The 24215-nt window shown below is 42.1% G+C and overlaps 2 protein-coding genes across 3 annotated transcripts in view; both read right to left on the reverse strand.

Moving 5' to 3' along the window:
- Nucleotides 1-106: 106 nt before the first annotated feature.
- On the reverse strand, nucleotides 107-15324 carry brd8b (bromodomain containing 8b). Of its 2 annotated transcripts, XM_004563202.4 has the most exons (19): nucleotides 15222-15324; nucleotides 13469-13565; nucleotides 12788-12857; nucleotides 12592-12641; nucleotides 12353-12475; nucleotides 12184-12264; nucleotides 11665-11729; nucleotides 10486-10658; nucleotides 10009-10200; nucleotides 9526-9619; nucleotides 8959-9101; nucleotides 7235-7670; nucleotides 7109-7146; nucleotides 6824-7023; nucleotides 6445-6537; nucleotides 6053-6121; nucleotides 5647-5932; nucleotides 3490-3534; nucleotides 107-1436 (listed from the first exon to the last, which is right to left on the reverse strand). In XM_004563202.4, exons 1-19 carry the CDS (start codon nucleotides 15238-15240, stop codon nucleotides 1377-1379), a joined length of 2334 nt encoding a protein of 777 aa, XP_004563259.2. In that variant the 5' UTR covers nucleotides 15241-15324; the 3' UTR covers nucleotides 107-1376. The 2 variants fall into 2 exon arrangements, with proteins under 2 accessions (XP_004563259.2, XP_004563260.2); XM_004563203.4 differs by lacking the exon at nucleotides 3490-3534.
- Nucleotides 15325-21150: 5826 nt separating this feature from the next.
- Nucleotides 21151-24215, reverse strand: part of gpc4 (glypican 4) — a 32754-nt gene continuing 29689 nt past the window's right edge. The window contains exon 9 of the mRNA XM_004563204.6: nucleotides 21151-24205. Coding sequence (XP_004563261.1) covers nucleotides 23958-24205 — 248 coding nt within the window. The 3' untranslated portion in view covers nucleotides 21151-23957. The remainder of the gene's footprint in view (nucleotides 24206-24215) is intronic.

The following is a 24215-nucleotide window of genomic DNA, read 5'->3' on the forward strand; positions in this document are numbered from 1 at the left end:
AGTTACCAGGAAACTGTTCCCACAGAATGAATTCCCCTTGTCAAGTTAATCATTACTCAAATTCAAAGTGAAATGCTGCTTAAATCCCAAACTGATCCCTTACACGTTTAGATCAAATCTTTATTAACAAATTTACACAAATGTATCAGCTACCCAAACACAACTACATGAACCTTTTCCAGTACAAAACTTCACTCCTTGACACGCATTACAAAAATCTTTCCTGTGCTCTATGCACAGCCTACATCCTAAGTAATAAGTGGCAATGATTCAGCAACAATCTGTTAAAGCCCATTAAAAAACAACTGTTTTGTCAAACCACTGGTATTTAAAGCTGCTTCAAGGGCAACTTTGGGCCTTAGTGTATATTTCCTTGTAAAAGAAGGGCTTTGACATTTGAGGTCAACCTAATTAAATATTTTGTAGAGCCGGGTAATGTTTTGAAAGCCTTTTTTTGGTGCTGTTGATACCTCAGGTTAAGAGCTTGTTGCCAAACATCAGTGGCAGCCCTGCTCAGTGCTGAAAGTGTTACACTGAGTTTAACCTGTGGCTGAATTTTATCTATATTTATATAATTACCCTTATTATCAATTGTACTCAGAAGTACGATCAGTAGAAAAGTGAAGGATCTGCAGTTTAATGGGCTGAAACATGCACTGGTAGACAATGGCCAATAGATTGAATCAAATTAATTAAATTACTATTAATAGAAGACACAAACCACAATTTTGCAACCAAAAAGAAGATCAGAAATCTATTTTATGAAATATTTTAAGTAACTCTTATTTTACCATTATGCTTTAGCAGTGATCAAACTAACAGATTTCTTTGCTCGGGGTGGTGTCAGCCCAACATGCAGAACTAGAAGACTCGCTTTGAATTTGTGGAACTATACATCATGGTTGCTCATGTGGCCATCTTCGTTGTTGACGTCTGTTCAGCCCAAAGGGGCTGAGCATAATCGGGTGCCGGACGTATGCACGACTCAAAGTGATCAAATCTGGCAAGTAGAACTCACCTGGCCCGTTCCCATCTGATCCCAAACAAACTGTTGCTGGTGAAAGTATTGTTCTCTATCCACAAAGACCTTGTGTTGCAGCAGGGGCAAATTATGACCCCCGCTACCCGTGCTGGTGAAATTATTCTTGGGAAAATTGGTGCAACATCCCATGGCGCCCCATGAATGGGAGCGAAGAAAACACTGTACAGCTCTCTCAGACACACACACACTTATGGCCCTTAGTATAGGTGTGTGTGTGTGTGCACACAAAAACCAGGCACATGGAGACGGCACAGTCCTCTTCAGAAAACGACCAAAGTGACCAGAAAGCAATCAGCTGCAAGATTCGAAGAGCGGCTCTCAGCCCCCTCTTGCACTACTTCTTCATCTTGAGGTCGGCCTCCATGGCACTCCGCCGCCCCCTAGTGCCTCCATCCTGCAGCAGAGACACAAAGAAACGTGGAGAGAGAGAAAGAGCACGCTTAACGTAAAGGTGTACAGGTCAAAGGTCAGGCAGGCCCTGTGGCAGGCCTCCTTGTGTCATTGAGCTCCGTACAAAAACAGCACAATCCACCCTGGAAGGCATCGTTCCCCAAATGATGAACAGAAAATAATCATGAGCAAAATAAAAAGAAAACAAGGAGAAAAGAAACTGGAACATGCAGAGATGCTAACGCACATTAACGGAAAAACACAGGAAACTGGCATTAACCGAAGGTCGACGGAAGCTTGGGTGATGAAAGTTACCTCTGTGTGTGTGTGTGTGTGTGTGTGTGTGTGTGTGTGTGTGTGTGTGTGTGTGTGTGAGTGAGAGTGAGAGTGAGAGAGAGAGAGAGTGTGAGTGCGGGATGGGAAAAATCTTTGGTGCAAACAAAAATGTAAACGTTTATGAGGGTGATACAGACAGTATATGAGAGTGTCTGTTTGTGTGTGTGTGTGTGTGTGTGTGTGTGTGTGTGTGTGTGTGTGTGTGTGTGTGTGTGTGTGTGTGTGTGTGTGAGTGAGAGAGAGAGTGTGAGTGAGAGAGAGAGAGAGAAACTGCAAGGTAGAGGAAGAAGTCTTTCATTTCTATATCACCTGTATGGCACATCTATAGAGCGCAGGATGGGCGTAGGCTCACGGCCCATCTCTTCTGCATTTAATCACTTCTACACTGCTGAGTAGTTGACACCACTTTAATAGCTCAGTGGTTTAGAGCAACAATCTCTTTGAATCTGCCGTCATAAGTCTTGGAAAACCTGACCGATTAGATTGGATCGCCACTATGAGGAATGGTTATTTCAACATGCTGTATATAAAAGATGGTCATTTTACATTAACCACTTGTTTACAAACAACCACTATGAAGCAATCTGATATTCTTATATCAGCATTTTTTGACACATAAAACCCAAACAATTTCCTCACATTTGCTATGTGTTGTATGTTTTTACTCGTCTAAATCAGCCAGTTGTTGTGTTTGTGGTGCTATGCTAACAGGGTGGTTGAAGCATGCCCTCTGTTGGACAAACTATGTAACATTCACACTCATGGCTGTAGGGCGTTTCTCCAATCTCTTTTTAAATCTTAACTTATCAGCCAATAAAAATACACAAAAAAAGAATAACCATCCTGAGGGCAGTGCGCCAAGTTACAAGCTAAAACTAAAGCTGCTCCCATAAAACTGCATCACAGAAATACCTACTTATAAATACTATGTTAAAAACTGAAGCCAATTTTATGGATAATTAAATTAAAAGACTCTAAAAGGCACCAACACTATAAATGCAGATGACTTGAATTATCCATGCTGAGGCCTAACAGAGACCGAGCTGCTACAGTTGTCTCTGCTGGCGACTGGCTGTCTATCAAAGAGTCCACACCCACTTTTACTTAAACACGGTCTTTCAGACAGGGTAAATATTATATCAGAGACACCAAAAATATTTTTTTCTATTGGGCTGAAAAGTGATATCTGATTATCTGATGTAGAGTTGGTTATTTTAACATGGGAGTCAATGAGGATTGACTCACTTTTAAAGCCAGTCTCAAGTGGCTCTTAAAAGAACTGAAGGTTGTGTCTCTTTCCCCATTTATTTGTGAGAGCCACAGGATGTTGCTTGGTTATTTTACATTTAACATTTGATTTTATATTTGTTTTTTATTTTATTGAGTATTTCCCACCAGTCTGAAGTGCGAGTGAGTTCAACTAAAATTGGCCAGTTTAGGTTTGTAATATAGTTTGCAAGCTGACTTTTGCTCCTATCAATCTATATAGTTTTTATTTTCTGACTGGTCGTATTAGTCCACCTTTAATGACCTTCATGGCGTCTTGAATCCTTACTGTCCTCCAAAGCCGCTTCAGTAGAAATAAAGAGAAAGATCAGAGGTACAGACAGGTGTGTGCAGTGTGTAACACTGTGTATGTGTGTACATGTTAGCTTTGAGACAAGCGTGTACGGAGCTTGGCCTGACTCTGGTGAAACTTGAGCGAGAACCTGAATACTTACAAAAAGAGAGAGAAGGAAAGCAGGAGAGGCCATTGGGACACTGTCCTGTAGGAGGACAAACATCGGAGTGAGAAAGAGAGAGAAAGCACACACAGGCGTGAGAAAGCAAGTTTCATACAAGTCTGCGTCAAACACAGAGACACGCTCAGGAGATGGGGGTCCTGTTGACTTCAGAGCTGCACATACACAAACGCACATTTCTACACAACATCAAGACACACACACACACAGTCTCTGAATGCAGTCTGGAAATATTAAGACTCATGGAGATGAAGCGTGTACACAAGCAGGCACAAACAGAAGCAACGCAGAGGTGTGAGGACCTCTCACAAGCACCGCACCACAGTTTGCACAACTTGTTAAAGTTCTAAAACGGAGAAGTTGGACTTTGCTGTGTAGCAGTTAAACAAAACACTAAAAGTTTACTACATCTGTAGAAATATTTGTTAAATATATTCTGCAAAATGTATCTTTAAGTGTGGACTTTCCAAGAAAACATGACATCTTCCCAAAATGTGTTGTCTGAATGTTTCAAATTTCCACCATATCCTATTAGACACACACTCAAGCGTTCAAACAGGAGAAAGCAGGGTGCAGATAAAAGATGGATGTAGCCACTGTGACAACTGTGAATGCAAAGCCCAGTTGTAAAGCCTCAAGCGGAGCTTTTACGGCGTCATTTTATTATTTTGAAACCAAACATGACGAGCGAGGATTGGATCTGACTGACACATTCAGGGACGCTGCGTGCCACGCTACAGCTTTATCCTGTTTTTCACTCTTCATAAAATGAACCTCATGTTTTATTAAGACAGTCATCAGAAAAGTGTTTACTGAGGTAATAGATCAAAGGAGCTGAAGTGTCATTTTTCCACAGACAACCTTTTGTCACCCCCTGCTGGCGATAAGAAGAAATTAATGTTTAAGGCACTTCCACAATGACTCCATGTTTGAGAACAAGAGTGGAAGAAAAAGGTTAGCTAGGATGAAGTTACATCCATTTTTTATATGCAATGTATGGGAGAAAATAACACACACACACACACACACACACACACACACACACACACACACACACACACACACACACACACACAGTAGGAGATGCAGAGAGAGAAACAGGAAACAGAGCAGAGGGTCAGAGATAGACTAGAGAGACAGCACCGGTGCAGCCAGCATGCAGGATGTGAAGCAGCTGGGAAGTCAAGATTAAGAAAGTGCACTTACAGCAATTAGAAGTGACAGTGCTGTGTAACAAAGTGAGCATGCCTAACTTGTATGATGCACATCAGTGCCGACCCTTTAATACATTGGCACTCTTAACTCCTTGTGTCCTAATCACACCACTGGTTTCTGGTACTTCACACCACACTGACACAGTACAGTAGCATCACTCTGGGATCGTAATGTGGAGACAGGGTGAGGTGTATCGAGGTCAATTCTTCAATAAGTTCTTTTAGAAAACTAGTCCATTTGTCATATTCTATGTGACATAAATCAGAACTACACTGACTGCATGGTCACTTAAATGTGTGCTGAACCCACAGCTTCCTCAGGTTTCATATGCTGACAGTAAATAAAACAGCATGTCTGTCTGTGACATTTCACAGAGCATAACTGACACGTCAAAAACATTTAATGAATCCACTATTTATGTTTCTTCCACATAAGCGTGTATTTTCATCCAGTTTTGAAATGACTGCCAACCGCAGCATGATGGCACACTGAAATTATGGTCCTGATATACCAAACACATTTATCTACACCAATATAAAATGCCCTTAATAAAAAAAAACTTTATGACTCCATAAACTGGAAGTGCTATCTGTGGTTTACAAGAAACAGCCAGTTCTGGGACTGTGCACTTCCTGTAAATAATTAAAATGCATTAAACTTAGATTAGATTTCTCCACCTTCTCTTGGAGGCGGGCAGAGGGACTGTTCGCAGTAGCTTTGCAGGCATCATAAAACTCTAAATACCTGGAAGAACATTTATTGCACCGATCTAACAGGAGTCACAGCACTCAGTGTTGGAGAGAGGCAAGAGTTTACAGTGTAGTTACAAAACATCAGCACTGGCATGTGTGGAAACTTTCTTTTGCTTTTAATAAAGAACTCTGCTTCATCACAATCAGACTTGTCTGCTGCTCAACCCACCTTCTCGGCTGGCTCTCCTGGTTTACGATTTCCCTCCCTGCCTCGGAGGCTCTTGGCAGAGATGGCGCTCTCTGAGGTCTGCATGATGAGCTGGGTGGCCAGGAACTGCTGGACGTGCTCCAGGACGTCGCGCTGCATCTCCAGCGCCATGTGGTACACGTCGTGGTCCGACGAGTTGTACATGACGGCATTCTGAAACATCAGCATGATGTCGCGCTGGAACTCAGCGGTGGTACGGATAACACCGGACTCGATGTTCTTCTTTATGGCGGACAGGTCCATGGGTCTGCAGCAAGAAAGCAGCAGCAGTTAGTTTGTTTTGGTACTTTAGTTGAACAGTTAGGCTGCAATGATTTTTAGCTGAGCTTGTTTCAAAAATGAAGGGTGTGTGTGTGTGCGGTCTGACCTGTGTACAATGCTGTGGTAACCTGGAGCGATGTCATCTGACACAGGCTGTAGGAAGACGCTGGCGTACCTGAGAAACACAATATTAGCAAAAGTAAAACACCTGTTTCCTCTCAACAACGTGACCCGGGTTAATCTGTAGGATTCAAGCGAGTCTCTAACTTCTTTAATTGACTGGAAAAAGTCAAATGGTTTCATGCAAACGCGCTGCAGCATGTCCAACAATGTAGTTACTCATTCAGTCACACCAGCTCGATACAAAAAGCTGGAAATTGATGAAACTCACAATAATAAGACAAAAATAAATAAATCAAATGAAATTGATTTGAACTTACTGACCAAAAAAAACAAGACTTGAACAATTTATTGTTGAGCTCTGGTACAAAGCTCTACCTGTGATTGGCTGCAGCTCTCCACACCAGCATAATGGCTTTCTTCCAGATCTTCTGCGCCTGGACCGCCTCCTGGTCTTCGCCACATGTAGAGCTGACGCAGGAAAGAAGAGAGAGGCAGTCGGAGCAGAGTGGGAGAGAAAAGCAAAAAAAACAAAAGCATATACTGTTAGACTGTTAGCCCAATGAAAATGACAAAAGTCAGCTAAGTTTGATCCATTTTCAAAGAAAGATTTCCCCTAATATTTTTGTTAAGAAGAATAGCAGGGGTTATTTCAGGAGAAACAGACTCCTGGTTTTACTATTACTGGTAAAACCAGGGACAGGGTGAATATTTTTGCCTACGCCCTTTCTGGAAGAATAAGCACCTGGACACTTACAGCTGGGAAGAAGAGGCCGGGCTGCTGGCCAGTGAATCAGCAGTGTAGCGCTGGGAGGGCGGGCCGTATCCATCCTCACTCTCACTTGCTGCCCGATCCACCTCAGATAAATATGGACCCTCCCCCTCTCCACACTCGTCCTTCAGCTCCATCGCTTCTTCGGGGTCGCCCTCGCTCCCTGCCTCCTCCTCCTTCACCTCCTGGATTCAAGCACACAGAGTAAAATAACGGTTATTCTTGTTATCATATGCCGTCCACACATGTACGTAGCCTTAAATGTGTTACCTTGGACTCTTTCCCGGACACAGAGCTGTCCTCAGAGTCTGTGGGACAGAAACGAGGAGACAATGAGAAAACAGAAATGTGTGAGCATTTCCACTGTGGGTATAGATCGGTGTGTAATCCACGCACCTAAGCAAGGTGGGTTGGGCTCAGGCTGACTCCACTCCTCTCCTTCACTCTTCACTGTAGCTTCAGTGACTTCTTTGACCACGGGCCCCTCCTCTGCGACTTCACTTGCTGCTACACCATCATCAGAGGTGACAGAAGAAGTGACATCACTTCCCGTCACCTCAGGTCCTTCATAGTTTCCCTTAAGCGGTTCTTCCCTGTTAGTATCTGGCTGGTTTTGTGTCTCCTGGCTGGCAGGTGTCGGGGCTAATGTTGCGACCATATCCTGAGGTGTCTGTGGGGGGGCTGACTCTTGGATGGTGGGTGTGGGCTCTGAAGCTTTCAGCTCTTGGGTCTCCCAGGGGCCAGGTAGGGTGTGACCTTCTGACACGGCCTCTTCGCACAGAGAGAGAGCTGCTTCCACCGCAGCTGCATCCAAAGCCACAGGGTCATCGTCCTGGGATGATGATCAAAAAGATAAACCATTATGTTGTTTCAGTGTTTCCCCACACATGAACTTTACATGGGGAGCCAGGTTAGTGAAAGAGCGGGTATTAGACCTGCTGACTGTCAGAGCAGCAATGAAGTGTCTCCAATTAAAAAACAACAAACAAACAAAAAAAACAAGAGGAGTTCTTAAGCTAAACCCCAACCTACCGAAACCACCAGCGATAACTGTGGCCTCTTCCTCCTGACCTGTCAGACACATGTGACCTTACTGGGATCACTAGGCTCCTTCCAGTATGGCTCTCATACTGGTAGGAGTTCATTGACCACACTATGGTTGTGATCGTTACATCATGGGCCACATCCAGCCTACTTTGATCTTGAGACAGCTGTGAAACTCACCTTTCTGAGATGTCTTAATATTTGAAAAGGAAGTGCAATTTCAACAGCATGTCTTAAAGAAACGCTGATGTAGCAAATGAGAAAAATGTATTAACGCGACTCTTTGGGTTTAAATTGTAAGAAAAAAATGTGTAAAATTCCAGAAAGTTCTGGCAAAGTTTTTGTTAAGTCACAGAAAATATGTTTTAACTGTGGAACCACTAAAAACCACAGAAACCTCTACAGTGAAAACACAGGAACTTTTCTCTTATTTAATTGCTAAGCTATTACTTAAGTACTTTGGTGCAGTGTGAAAGGCCTCTTTAATTTACGCCCTCCTTCACATTTTCCAAAGCTGTCCAGTGGGCCGGACTGGAGTCTTTGCCTGGCCGCAGACTTTATGTTTGGCACCGGCTCTAGGGGTTGGGTGGGCCAAGTGAATTTTGAGATTTTACATTTTTTCCCCCCATCCAAAGGAATAAAGAAACCAATATACTACTGGAAAAAATCCCCTTTTTCTTATTGTGAAAATTCAGTTGCTGTTAACGAGCGATTGTCAGTACTTCCTGTCTAGTGCTCTCCTGTAGGCAGTCTGTTCAGGTTGCTGCTGTGACAATCCTCAGTGTAGTTGTGCCATCTACAGGCAGTCCTTGTTCTGCTCTAGAGATTCTTCAGGGCCACTCTTAGCTAAATGTTTAGTCCAAGTCTGACAATGGGAACATAAAATATGGAAAATTTCATTCTTTGTTTTCCAATTAACACTAAATATTTTCTAAATCATATTTTCTTTGTATTAGTTTGTTTTTAGTGTCATTGCCTTAATCAACGACTAAAATACTTGATATTAAACCTACAAAATAAACTCTGCTCCTGGTCATATTAATCTCAAACGAATGCAGCCCCTACACAGTACGTACCTTCTCTTCAATGATGGCAATGATGTCTCCCACTGTCTCCAGGTCCAGTTCATCACCAATGTAAGACACAGCCACGAGGTCTTCTTCTACTAATCCCGTGTCCTCACCGAGCTCTGCCTTCACTGCGGCCTCCGCTTCCCCCTCTGTAAACCCGTGCAGGTGACGAAATAAGAACACAAGCATGCAACAAGAATCTTACTGCAAAGTTAAGACCCGTATCTCCCTCTTTGAACCAGGAAACAATGACTAAAATGCAACAACGCGGACGTGTGACTTTATTTAGAAACAGACTGTAGAAAAACAGGAAAAAAAGGAGGAGGAGAGACAAGCAAAAACGTTCCCCCAGACACCCCCAAGACATTTAGTGTTACTTTGAACATGCTCTGTCTATCTTAATTACAAGTAACCAGGAGTCACGATGCCCAGTTAGGTTTTGTTTAACCTGCTTTTTAAAATCAGGACATTTTTAGGAGCCCCATGAATGCAATCATTTCCCAGGACAGCAACCAGGCAAGCTGTAAAGAAAGTAGCTCCTGTGTAATGTGAAACTTAGTTAGGTGTGTTTACCTGTGATGATGTCATGGCCAGGTGGTAAGGCAGTGGCTGCCGTAGCAGTCTGTACGCCATTAGTTAGGCTTCCAGTGGAGTCGCCCTCTGCAACCTGACATCAGAAAAAACACAACAACAAAAACACCAAAGTGAGGTTTAATAAAAAATATCAGAGCATAAAAGAAGATTTAAAAGAATACTGATGTTAGAATATCACAATAAGGCTTTATTGCCCACTGAGTGGATCAAGTCCTACTTTCATTCTTTGAATGTTAGTATTAGAATAGGTATCAAAACTCAGTGGCTTAGCCAGGAATTTAAAAATACTCCAAATCGATTTGCACTTTACAGATGCATTTAAATGATTTGTTTTCACACATTGCTGGTTTTCAGGTATTTTACAGAACTGAGTCTAAAGCCTTTGAGCAAGACTCGCACAAAGGCTCTCATTGTAATCACATCGTTTCTGGATGTTATGAGCCATGCTAAGTTGCCTCTCACCAGGCGAGGGCTGGCTGAGATGAGGTTGCCTTTTTTCAGCAGTTCTGACAGTAGAGGTGAGGGTGGCGGTGTGGCCTTCTGGGCTAGGAGCCTTTTCTGTGGCGAGTCATCGACTAGAACAGCGAGTCCACCATCTTTGGGCCCAGGTCCTGGAGGGTCTGCTGCTGGCAGAAACACTCCTACCCCCTGAGCCTGACAGACAGCAGAGAAGTCATTGAGACGGAGCGAGATGATCTTATTCCTCTGACTTGTAATGAGGCAAAAACTATAACCCCTGGGGCCGAATATACTCATGTTTAATGTTACTGTAGACGTCTCCATATTCACTGCAGTGAAAAATGGTTTATGTTGCTGTGAGCTTGGCTGAAATTTATCTCTTAACAGAAAACTGGGACTCTTATAAACTCATTTCCCTTCACCATCATTCTTCTATCCTGTGAGCTAAACAAGTATATATGGCAAACTAAGTGTTCTTACAACTGAGTGGGTGGTGGTTGTTGTATCTTCAGAGACACCGGCTCCTGTATCTATGGATGGAGTGGGCACTGAAGAGTCAGTCTGAGAATCCAGGTTTGGCGGGCTGGCACCCAGGGGAGACCGTAAAGTCACACTGGGCAGACGCTTGGGTGTGTTTTTCACTGCCTGGCGAGCTGCGATACAGACAGAAGACCAGAGTGGAGGTGAGCATGACAATTTTCAAACTCTCCTTAAAAACAAATCTGAAAAAAAGCAGCAGAGAAATCCTGAACATCATGTGAGAGGATCATCACTCCAACCCAAGCACTTGAGTGAAAGATGCTCTTGTCTTAGGAGAAGCTGAGAAACATTCCAAGAAGGACGAGAAGTTGCAATCTTCTGAGATATAGATGCATATACTCCTGCTTTATTACATCCTCTCAGTTGATTCTGATCTCACATCTATGTTACCCCTAAGGTTTTTATTAAGCTTCCCTCCCCTTCCTAAAAATATCAAACTATAAATTACAGCAAAGAATTTTTCTACTTCATCTTCATGATTCTCGGTTTGCAGATGGTCTAAACTCTATTTTCAAAACGTTTCCTCTATCCAACAACCTCAAATAGCCATAAAATGTAGAGTGCAATAGTCCAGGAGAAATAAAATGCCTGGCTACAGAGGACCTCTCATCATTTTTTAGAGTGCTATTGTTTTCAGACATCCTAATTCCCTTCTAGTATTGTCCACATAGCCAAAACCACAAGGGCTTTGCAACAGGTCGGCTACATGTGTGGGCCGAGGTTCGACGTGTGATTTGAATCTTCCTGGTTGTACGTGGATGTGAGAGATGGTCGTCTTTAATCTTAGCTTAGAGTTCGTGCCAACAAGGGAAATCTTTATGCTAAAAAAACCTGTAGGTACAAAATGAAGTTCTACCTTCACAAATCTGTCCCTTAGTTTACCAAGATCACAGGTTTCAGCTTCATATGGGAACTTTGTTTTTATATCAAATGACTCACTCGAATTTTAATAGTATGACATATATACTTAACTTCAAACTCTGACAGATCTTACCATAACATACAGACAATGACAATGGCAACACCCACCACAGAGCAACAAGTTTGCAACTAATTCTTCGCCTTTTCCTAAGAAATACATGCACCAGCCTTCGTAGAGTGAAAGTGAACCTAAACTACCTTGGTACGCCATTTCTGTGGCTTTCCTCTTCTGCTCTGCTTCCTCCTCGTCCTGCTTCTTCTTTCTAGGTAAGACAAATTTAAAAAAAACAAACAAAAAAAATGAGCATTTTATGACAATATAACAGTTTGTATACAAAACTAAATGAGAGAACGCCCTCATTTATCTAAATAACCCACTCATCTACAGAGATACAGACATATACTTTTTTAATCCCACATTGGGGAAATTTACTTGTTACAGCAGCACAGACAGAAGAAAAATGTGAATAAGAGATATATTAGAAAACACACACACACAAACACACACACACACATATATATATATATATATATATATATATAAATAAAAGAACAGTGTACAAAACATGTATAGTTGTTGGTTACTGGCAAACAGATCAAAGTTTTACTGGCAGCGTTCTGCAAGATCTTTAACACACTGGAGTTGGTTGTGTGAAACAGCTATCATGGTAATCCACCCATTAGGTGGAAGCACTATCCCACAGATAAGATGCTTACAGTGTGATCTCTCCCCAAAGCTCTTTCAGCTGGGAGTCCATGTGACCCATCTGTATCAGATCCACCTCCTTCTTCAACTTCCTGTTGTGATTAAAACAAACAAAGCAAAAAGGGGTTAAAGTTCAGATATCAAAGTTGTCAAATGTTTTCCCTTTAAGAGTTTATGTACCTGTACTGCTCTTGTGTATCTCGTATAAGTTTTTTTAACTCCTCTATTCTCTCAGTGGTCAGCCTACGAACGATGACATCTTCGATGGTCTCGACCACCTCGCCCTTCTCACCACGCTTACGCCTGGAACAGGAAAACACACATTTTGAGTCAACTCTCAAATTATTTTTAAAATGCATAATAATATTGTTTACTTTTTATATCTGCACACAGATATGTGTACACACTGTAATACTGACTTAGGGGCTTCAGTAGCTTCCAGCAGTTCTGAATATTGTGAGGCACAGTGCTGAGAAACAGAGAACAAATTATTCTTATAGGTGAGCAGAGGAGATCAGTCCAACTGCAGTTACACTCAAAAGACAATTTTCCTGAAGACTTATGGAAGTGAAGTGTGAGATAAATTCACAAAAGGAATATTTGTTATGCTCTCACCTTTTGTGAGAACCAGTCTGGTGGACGCCCAGGCTCTGCGAAAGGCTTGATGGCTCTACTTACACTTACCCTGGAACACAGAGAGTCTCCTCAGACTAAACTCAAGCATTAAGCAGATAATCTAACAATAACAAGCATTTTAAAAATAAAATAAAATAATATTATTTTGTCTTACGAACTGCCTTGCACTCACCTACTGCCAGTGTTTGAAACAGATTATGAGCACAGAACAATAACCACCATAAGGATCATTGTTAAGACACTCAATCTGATATATTCTAGTTCGATGGTTCATTTAGACAAAAACTGGTAATCTTAGGGAAAGCACAAACTGTTTGCAAACACTGATATCTTAAAAGAAATGGTACAAAACCCTCTGAAGATAATTTTCATATTATATGGCTCATTTTTAGGAGAACTGCAGAAAAATAGTGGTATATAATGATAGTAAATACAATTACAGTTATATTTATCAAACAAGATCCTTAAATCATTTTACATATCTTCTCCTTACAGCATTTCTCCAACACATTTAAAATATGAATATGAGGTCCCATGGGCAAACTAAATCTCTCACACACACACACACACACACACACACACACACACACACACACACACACACACACACACACACACACACACACACACACAAAAGTAGCTGAGCATATTTCTTTTTACCAGTTTTGGTCTCCGCTCCTCATAACAGAGGAGGCCAGGCACAATTTCTCCCTGACTGACCAGGGCTCCGTCGGCCCCACATTCAGTATCTTGTGTTCTGTTGGGGGGAAAGAAGAATTTATTACACGATTGACTGTTTTTCCTGCTACTTTGTTGCTACTAGCTAACAAGCCACAGGGTGCCACAAGCCAGTACACAGTGTACTGGCTTGCCCCAAACCCAAATGAATAATGGAGAGGGGTGCATCAGGAAGAGGATCTGACTTAAAATCATCACCAATCCAATCATGTGGCTCATTAGTAAGATCTGCATACTGGACTGGTCAGGAGCCCACAAACTGCAACCAGTGCTGCTGGCAAGCAGAGTACCAGTGGAAACTATGCCACTGATGAGTGAAGACAGATTAGAAGAAGGCCAAGGTTAGTGTGGCTAGAGTCAGTAACAGAGAAATTTTGGAGCGTGGAGGACAGAGCAGGGACTGGGAAAGGGAGATAGCTGACTGATTGGATATGACCAGAGGAAAGATAATAGATATACTGAACAAAGGACGCTGAAGATGGAGCTACAAGACAGAAAGAAAAGGGGAAGAACAGAGGGAAGATTCGTGGATGCAGTGGAGGAGGACTATGCAGAGGGTGGTGCGACAGAAGAGGATGTTAGGGGTTGGGTGAGATAGAGGCAGATGGTCCAGATGATCCACTGTGGTGACCCCTAAAAGGCACAGCTGAAAGAAGCTAATTGAAAACCTGTATTTTAGGGCAAAAGCAATGGCTCAAAAAGAGCCACATAAAATATGAGACATTCCGAAACAACTCAGTTAACTTCATTCTGCCACACAAGCTTCCATCCAAATTGCAAAAGCATCTGAGGGTAATCTCAGTAACTGAACATAAAATATATGGGGCTTGTGGTTACGTGTAGTAGTAGTTCTGCCACATTAGATTGTAACGTTATGGCTTTGTTATTACTAGCAATATTATCTGACTGCGTTTTGACAATTTTAATTGAGTAAAATCCCAATTAACATTATTTTTAATTGAGTGCTATTTTACGGAACTTTCTATCCCTGCTTACTTGGTCAAATACACACAAAAACATGTTAAAAAAAAACTAGTATTTTTTCTAAGAAGAACACTATCATCAGTCAGATGACGAATCAGTCTCTGCGGACTGTCTCAGTTTTTTTAATGGTTTGTTATTGTTTTTTCGCTAAGTACCACACATACGACGGTCCTGTTCTCGTACGGTCAATAAAAACCGTTCAGATCGTAATATGTTGAAAACGTTATTTTAAGTTTAAAAATATAAAAAAAACCAAGGGCAACGGCGTCAAATGAATGATTTAAACGTCTTTCGTTATTTAGCCAAGGTAGCTAGCTAATGCTACACTATTGATATTAGCTTGGGTATGCTAATATGATTACAGCAAAGCATTCCTCACGTTTACTGGGGCGTGAATATAAGTTAAAACACACAACCCTATCAAGAGACGTATCACATACATTTCTAGAAAAAAACAACAACATACGCATTGCTAATATTTAATTTATAGCGTTAGCTTAGCATAGTCGATTAAGGGGGACACATTCGTGAGACACACACACACAGGTAAACACGGTGCAACGTTTTAGCAAGGTAAGGGGCTACAGGTTCTGGCTAAAATAATCTAGCTGCAAGGCTTGGAGTTTGTTTGCTATTACTACTGTCTATAAATGACGAGGAAAAACAGAAAGACTTGAAATATATTACTCACTGCCGATACCGCTCGCCATTGCTTTTGTGACGAGGCCTTGATCACAACTTCCGCCGGACAGGTTTCAACGGAACACACAGTAAAGTCAACCCAAGCGAGCGGAACAAATGGAAATTTGATTAAATAAATAAATAAATAAACGAAGCTTTAAAAACAGTGAGGGATACTAGGAGCTGTTTCATTACACTTAAGCAGAGTTGGAAATACTTCGTTACTGTAACGAAATACAAATACTCCGTTACTGTACTTACGTACAATTATCAGGTATCAGTACTTTACTTGAGTCGGTTTTTTTTCTGACAACTTTTTAATCATACTCCCTATATTTTTAAAATAGGCTCGTAACTCTTGTTACATACAGAGTAGTTAGACATATTCAGACACACAGAACCAATGCATAATGCATGGTATAGCACAGAACCATGTACATAATACACACACACACACACACACACACACACACACACACACACACACACAATTGTCATTTGTTACTTGATGGTTGTTGTGGCTAACCTAACTACCCCTGCATAATTCAAATAAATGTAACTACTGATTGGGAGTTTGATCCCTGGCTGCTTTAGCCTATATCCCCAAAGTGTTCTTGGCCAAGATACTGAATCTAAGTTATTTCCAGCGTGATTATCAGAGTGTGAATGTTAGATAGAAAGCAATTAAGATGTATAAAAGGTGCTTGTGAAATACGTAAATTTACTAATCGAAATATTTTTCTCTTTGAAAAACTAAAAGTTCATGCCAAATTTTAGCCATACTTTCAGATCTCTGGCACTGCAATGGGAACCCAAATGGCCCCCAGTTTTGCCTGTCTTTTTGTTGGTCATCTGGAAGAACAAATTCTATATAATCACCAAAATAACCCTTATTTACCATTCATTGTATCTTGGAAACGTTATATAGATGACGTATTTCTACTCTGGAAAGGACCAGTCTCTATATTACTAGAGTTTGTAGAATTCCTTAATGGACACTTTGCAGGCTTACGTTTCACCCTCAATTACAGTACTGAAGAAATTAACTTTCTGGACATGAAAGTAACAAAAAAAGACAAATCTCTGTCCACATCTCTGTATTCTAAACCCACTGATCGGAATACATTATTACATGCTGCAAGTTTCCATCCGAACCACCTCAAAAAGAGCCTCCCTGTAAGCCAGTTGATTAGACTCAAGCGTATCTGTGAGACTCATGATGAATATAATGAGAGTAAAGAAGAGATGTTGAACAAATTCAAAGAAAGAAAGTATAAAGAGAACTGTTGAAGTTCTGCAGAAGAGAAGGTGAGTTCAGTAAGTAGGGATGTCTATTTAACAACCAAGAAATCTCCAAAACATAAACCCAACCTTATCTTCTGCACAACCTTTACGCCAAAAACCAGAACAATTAAAGAAATAATTCTAAAACATTGGCATATCCTTCAGAATGACCCAAACTTATTAGGTACCTTCAAAGAACCACCAATGATAACCTACAGGAGAGGAAGGAATATCAAAGATAGGCTTGTTAGAGCTTACCAGGACCCTATTACTCCAGATAAAATCCTGATAACCCATAACCTACATGGCAATTTCAAGTGTGGGGCATGCATTAATTGTCAATACACCAAAAATGTTAAATCATTCAAAGACCCTATAGGTGACAAAACCATTGCCATAAAGGGCTTTATCACATGCAGAACTAAAAATGTAATCTACATGATACAGTGCCCATGCAATAAAATATATATAGGAGAAACATCCCGCCCTCTTAAAGATCGAATTAACGAACACAGAAGCTCGATCAAGAGGAATGATTTAACCAGCCCTGTTGCAAGACACTTCAATAATAAACATCCAAATTCACCATTATTTTTCCTAGGCATTGAAGCCATTAAACTAAACCACTAAAAAGGTGGCAATATAAATTTTATCCGGAAAAAAAGAGAAGCATTTTGGATATTCCGTTTTAAGCGTCTGTACCCCAGAGGTATGAATGAGGATTTTTCATGAGTTTTTATGAACTACACCTTTTTTTTATTTATTATTTTTTATTTTTTTATTATTTTAACCAAAGGAGTAGTGTTCCAGACATCTCACTTTAAGTCCACATTTTAAGTCTAGATTTTACATTTTAGAGACATAAATAAGGATCTTTTAACAAATGTGTTCCCATGTTATGATGTAATCTTGTTTTCTAAATTCATATAGTGTAGTGGCAGCGGGAGGAATAAATGTCCATCAGGGAGGGGAGAGGGCAGCCGATGATCTTTTGTGCTGTCTTGACCACACTCTGAAGCCTCACTCTATCTGCTTTGGTGCAGCTGCCGTACCATACCATGATGCAGTAGGTTAGCAGGCTCTCAATGGACGAGCGGTAGAAGGTCAGCAGCAGGTTGGAGTTCAGCTTGTACTTCCTGAGGACTCTCAGGAAGTGCAGCCGCTGTTGGGCCTTCTTGATGACCGCTGAGATGTTTCCTGTCCAGGAGATGTCAGCAGAGATGAGGACACCAAGGAACCGGAAAGTGTGGACCCTCTCCACACACTCCCCGTTGATGTAGAGGGGGGCCAAGTCGGTGCTGTGTCTCCTGAAGTCAACAATGAGCTCTTTGGTTTTCTTAGTGTTCAGTGCCAGGTTGTTTTCTGAACACCATGCTGCCAGCTTCAGGACTTCCTCTCTGTACTCTGCCTCGTCTCCCTTCGAGATGAGTCCGACTACCGTGGTGTCATCAGCAAACTTGATGATGAGAGTGTTGTTGTGGGTTGAACTGCAGTCGTGGGTGTAGAGAGAATACAGGAGGGGGCTCAGCACACAGCCCTGTGGGGAGCCGGTGCTCAGTGTGCGAGTGGAGGAGAGATGAGGGCCGAGTCTTACAGTCTGGGGCCGGTTTGTGAGGAAATCCTTTATCCAGGCACATGTGAGAGGAGGGAGGCCAAGAGTGACCAGTTTGGTGATGAGGATGTCCGGGATGATTGTATTAAAGGCTGAGCTGTAGTCCACAAAGAGCATTTGGACGTAGCTTTGCCGTGCTCTAGGTGACTCAGCACAGCGTGGAGGGCTGTGGCGATGGCGTCTTCTGTGGATCTGTTTGCACGGTATGCAAACTGGTGGGGGTCGAATTCTGGGGGGAGGTAATCCTTGATGTGCTGAAGGACTAGTCTCTCAAAGCATTTCATGATTACCGGTGTGAGGGCCACAGGGCGGTAATCATTCAGGCTGGAGATGGGAGACTTCTTCGGCACTGGGATGATTGTGGCTGATCTTAGACAGGATGGGATGGCTGCCTGATCCAGTGAGAGGTTGAAGAGTCTGGTGAAGATGATGGTGTGCGCATGCTCTTAGTACCTTGCCAGGTACTCCATCTGGACCGGCCGCCTTCCTGGGGTTCACTGCTAGGAGCACACGTCTGACATCGTGCTCTGTTACAGTGAGTGGGGCGGTGCAGGAACCAGGTGAGGATGAGGATGGGAGCAGGGCTGAAGCAGATGAGTGTTGCTGTTGTGGTGTTTCAAAGCGGGCGAAGAAGCTGTTTATTTCCTCTGCCAGCTGCCCACTCGGGTTTTCTGTTTTCGCAGTACTGCCTCTGTGGTTGATGATGTCTTGCATTCCCTGCCACACCTCTCGTGTGTTGTTGCTGGACAGGTGGGACTCGATGTTCCTTTTGTGGTCTGACTTGGCTTTTTTAATCCCCCTTTTCAGGTCAGCTCGAGCAGCCCTGTACAGAGCTCTGTCACCTGACCTGAAGGCGGCATCATGGGCTTTGAGGAGTGAGCGGACCTCGCTGGTCATCCAGGGTTTTTGATTTGGGAAAACCCGAATGCTTTTGTCCACTGTCACATTTGCAGTACAGAACTTGATGTAGTCCAGTACTGATCCTGTGAATGTTTCTAGGTCCTGGTGTTCAAATATGTCCCAGTCTGTCTCTGTGAAGCAGTCCTGTAGTTTGGAGAGAGCATTTTCCGGCCAGGTTGTAACAGTCTTTGTGGTGGGCCTGGCACTGCGCCTGAGGGGGGTGTAGGCTGGGGAGAGCAGGAGGGAGAGATGGTCGGACTGACCGAGGTGGGGGAGGGGTATGGCTCTATATGCATGCTTGATGTTGGAGTAAACATGATCTAGAGTGTTTTCTCCTCTGGTGGGACATTTGACATGCTGATAGAACTTTGGGAGTACAGTCTTTATGTTGGCCTTATTAAAGTCACCTGCAATTATGTGAACACCGTCCGGGTGGGCCCGCTGCTGTTCGTTAATGGTGTTCAGCAGGATAGAGAGCGCCATGTTTACGTTGGCATCGGGTGGAATGTACACAGCCGTGATGATCACTAGTGTTAGCTCTCTCGGTAGAAAAATAATGGAATACAGGAATAAAAAAGCCCTGTGACACACTGTCAACCTGTCCAGGTCATGATCATGGTCATGATAATCCGATCGTGGATGTTAAAAGACTTCTTAATAAATGTTGTGAGGTTGACAATTTTGAGTTAACATTAAACACTTTCTTTCCAAATGCATTGAAAAACCTTCTAGCTGTTGGTTTGCAAAGTTTGTGTGAGTGGCACGGTAGTGTAGTGGTTGGCACTGTTGTCTCACAGCAAATAGGTCCTGGGTTTGAGTCCAGCAATCCTTTTTTATGTGGTGTTTACATGCTTTCTCTGTGTCTGCCAGTATCCTATTCAAAGATCTGCATGGGGTTACGTTAATTTTACATTGGCCATAGGTGATAATAGATTGGTTTTCTCACCTTGTGGTAGGATCCAGCCCCTCCGCTACCCTGAATTATGCTTAAACGCCTTCAAAATGACTAAAAGCCCCAACTTACATCTTATACAATGCAAAATTCTTCTTAGAACACACTGTACAGGACAAAGGTTGTTCCAAATGGGCTTTACACACTCAAACATATGTACCTACTGCAAAGACAATTCTGCTGTTTAGAGGTTCTGGCAGAGGATATGTGAAGACTTATACACATGGTTTAGTTGCTGTATCCAAGGCTCACCTAAGCTGTGCATCTTAGGTGGCATAAGTGAACTAGATATGGAAGCAGATACATCACATATACTCCTTACTTCCTTATGCATCACTAAGAAAACACAGTTTCTGTATTAATCAAATCAATATAGAATTTTACTTCTAGATCACATTAGTCTGGAGAGAATGTCTGCCTCCAAAAAACCAACTGGGTGAATTTCTTTCTCTCTGGTCCCCACTGATCAATTCCATTATTCAGTGAGGGTGGTTGACTGTAGACTGTAGCCCTGTTTCCTTGTATGCCTTATAGGCAGATGAGGGTGGTCTCTGGGACTATGGGTCTCTGGGACTTATATATAAGGGGCTCAGGATATTCTCTAAATAAAGGACGGCAATTTATATTTTCTCTATAATATTTACTTTGATTCATAATTTATAAAAATCACAGTAAATTGTAAACAGGTTCTTGATAGAATCCCTCAATTCATCCACTGCCTGAAAAATAACTTCCAAGTCAGCTTCCTCCTGATTGGCCGTCTCCCATAACATGGTTTGAACAGCTGGAGGTGGACCTTCTGTCGTGCCCTTAAAAACAATTCAAATTGGGGTCAAACACACATTTATTAGAAAGGACAATTAAACACAAGTGCTCTAGTTCATAGCTTGTTGCCTCATTTCTCAATGATGATAGTATCCTATAATCCTCTGCCCAGTGTGTGCACGCATCATGCATTGTAACCAGTAGAAAGCTACTTTTGGCTGCTTCCTTGTTGCATGGGGTCACCACAGCTGTGCATGATCGACTTGGCAGTTATCAAGCCGGGTGGCCTTCCAGACATAAATCAAAGGGGATTTGGATCTGCAGCAATCTCCGACCAAGCGACTGTAAACCAAGACACTATGCATGCATTTATGTAAACACTGACCACAAAAACTTAAAATCCAAGAAGCAAGCAGTCACACCACATTTAAATATTGGCAGTCTTTATTTCAACAAGACTAAAAATGTTGTTTAATATACATTTTCTCTTACACTTTAACATCTATCTCATCTTGTTTTTCCATAACATTTAGGAGATACTCTGACAAGTAGAAATCTGGTGTACTTGTAGGGCCTCTTTTAGAGACATCTAAAACCGCTGCTTTTTATTTACACTCCCCCCCACCACTCTTTTCAGTCACTCACTCCATCCTCAGAGAGAGTCCTTTCTGTTCTTGTGGGCCAAAGGCATACATGGAAAGGTTTCAACAACAGTCCAACTTTAAAAGACACAAGACTGAACTCGCTCTGTGGACCGAATGGACGTCTTCCAGCAGCTGGACCAACTCCTGCCAGCTGGAAACGTTGCTGCCCTGGCCTGCAAGCACAGACATTTTTGTCACCGTCGTCAGCCTAAAACATTTCTTCCGTCTCTCCAAAAGTCGGGCTTCTTCACACTCCTCACACATGACACGAACACGTGCACGAGCCCTTGTGGAAATGTTGGTGGAACACAAGGGAGAAAAAACAGTAACCTAGAATTAAACTGGTCACCTGCAGAAGTAATGCCAAATCGAGCTGCTCAAGCACAGCTTTTTGATTTTAAATTAAGGCTTCAGTATTTCATACGGGTTGCATAGATGTTTCATCAAATCCTTCAAGGTCAGATCTTGATACGACGTCTTCGTCTGATGATTGCGGATGATAACTGATAACCTGAAGATGTCCCGTAAGCTCAAGATCAACCTGTTAATGTCAAAGCCAGACAACATGCAAAGGAATAAACTCCCATCTAATCACTTCATCCGTGCAGACTCGCATTAAAGCTGCAAATCTTTTCGCTATACTTTTACAAAAATGTATATTTCTGTCCACCTTAATCTGCACACTGAAACATTGTAGATGTTGCATTTTTGATAATGTGTAAGTTCTAAATGCATGTTTGAAATACATGGAATACATTAGTGCAGCAATGCTGCACGAGTCGGCATCGTTGTAGAGATGAGATGTTCAGGTAATGCAACTTAACAGACCCGATTATCAAATGAAAAGCTCCAAGAAAAAAAAACAAACAAAAAAAAAAAAAAAAAAACGTACATTGTGCTTGTCAGCTGGTAACAATATACTCAAACACCTCAGGGAATCTGAGCAGATAGATCATAAATCATCAACAACAGCCACTTTCTTTTCTTTTCCCAAAAACAAACAAAACAAAAAAAAACGTAAGAAGATGCTAGTAATGTACCAAACATAAAAAAATAATCAGGCACCTTTCATTGCATTAATTTTGGTAGTAATTGTGAAAACACTTAACTTTGAGTTGAAATGATGAGAACCGTTCAGAATGAGTCCATTTATACTGACACAGGCCATTTAACGAGGTACAGCGTGTACTGTGGGACGGGGCCAGAAAAACAAAACAAAGGCCCCAAAACCTGTGCACACTGACCAGGGCGCACCCCTTATCTGTGCACACTGACCTCTTCCACCACCTACAACTACCAGTAAAATCCACTGTAGTACCTAATATATATCTTCATACCAAAAAAAAAAAAGCTAAAAATCTCAACACCTCCTCAACATAAAACCCTGTATTAAAATAATCTTTTCTAGATTTCCATTTGGTTAAAACACTGACTTTTGTTCCTCTTGTCTTGTTTAATTAAAATGCTCCCAAAACGTGCATGTTGCCCTCTTTTCTTTCCAAACGTTAAGACTGTATAGAGTCAGATCTTCTGTGCCGAACTGAGCTTACAGTACCAAAAAAAAAAAAAAAGAAAAGAAAAGAAAAGAAAAAAAGAGGGCATTTGGGACATGTCAGCTTTGCCTTCTAGGGGGTTTAATGGCAGGGGACATATCCAACTCTATCAGACACTCAACCTTATGGTCTAGATCACATTGACTCAGTAAGCACGAGGTATAACCTTACTATTGAATTGCTTAAGCTGAAAGAAGTTCAGTGAAATAATAATGAAGAAATTTAAAGTTAAGATGCGAAATGCTCGCAGCAAACGTACATTATGCGTGTTAGGGGCTTGCAGAGCACCCCGCAGACTCTTCCACAGAACGACGCCATCTTCAGGTCAAACATGAGCACCTGTGCTGTAAACTCTCACTGCATTTTTGAGACGAGCTGCCTCCAAAGCAAACCGAGCAAAACAAGTCTCAAAATGCTTCAGAATTTCTAGCCTTTGTAAAAGTATAAATGCACACAGGCACAAATATTCACAGTATGCACTTTTATAATGTGCAAAAAAATTAAAAAAAGCTTTGAATTAGTAATAAGACAGCGTCACGTGGGTTCTGTTTCTATTAGTCGTGTTTTGTGACCGATAGAAAGACCAGCCTCAGAAATTTAAAGATGTGTCCCAACACAGGCACTCAGAGTTTGACCCAATATCTTTCTTAATGCTTAGATGTCAGATTTCAGTCATTGAAGAAGGCACAAAGTTAATCATGAGATTAAACTGCCAAAGTAAGTGTGAAATGCTGCAAGCACAACCAAAAAGTAGCTCGGAGAGAGCTGTCGGAGGGCAGGTTTATCTGGGCGACAAAGGTGGATCTCTTGGGAAGAAAAATCATACTGCTGTACACTGATGTCTTTAACAACATACGAACAAATAGTTAATAGTGAGGTTATTGTAATATTAAGAAGTTTCTTCCCCTCCCACCCCAACAGTGGACAGTCCAATGTCCTGAAGGCAGTCTTTTTGTTTTTTAAAGTCTCTCTGACAGTTTTCCCCTTCGTGCTGTTGCTCCTGGTCGTTCTCTTCCCTCTCCCTGTCCAGCCAGTTTTATCTCAAGCGGGAAACTAACAGGGCCAGGGCGAGCCCGCAGAGCGCCAGCGCCATGCTTCCCCGTGAGGTGACCCCAGCTGAGTTATTGCTTTGCACTGGATTAACCCGTGGTGATCCAGCCACTTCACTTCCACCCGCTGCTTTTCCACCCCGTTCTTTATCAGACGTTGGTGGAACAGAGAAGTACATGTCGCAGTTCGGACCGTCGCAACCGCTGCCGCTCTCATCTCCGCTGCCGTCATCATCTAGGGGGCA

This window comes from Maylandia zebra, linkage group LG2 (assembly GCF_041146795.1).
Source record: "Maylandia zebra isolate NMK-2024a linkage group LG2, Mzebra_GT3a, whole genome shotgun sequence".
Classification (NCBI taxonomy): Eukaryota; Metazoa; Chordata; class Actinopteri; order Cichliformes; family Cichlidae; genus Maylandia; species Maylandia zebra.

Excerpts from the sequence above, each read along its gene's own strand:
- brd8b (XM_004563202.4), bottom strand. Across the intron at positions 10,659-11,664 it reads CACAGAAATGGCGTACCAAG|CTCGCCAGGCAGTGAAAAAC; the intron begins GTAGTTTAGGTT and ends TCTGTATCGCAG. Across the intron at positions 7,671-8,958 it reads TTGCCATCATTGAAGAGAAG|GACGATGACCCTGTGGCTTT; the intron begins GTACGTACTGTG and ends TCATCATCCCAG.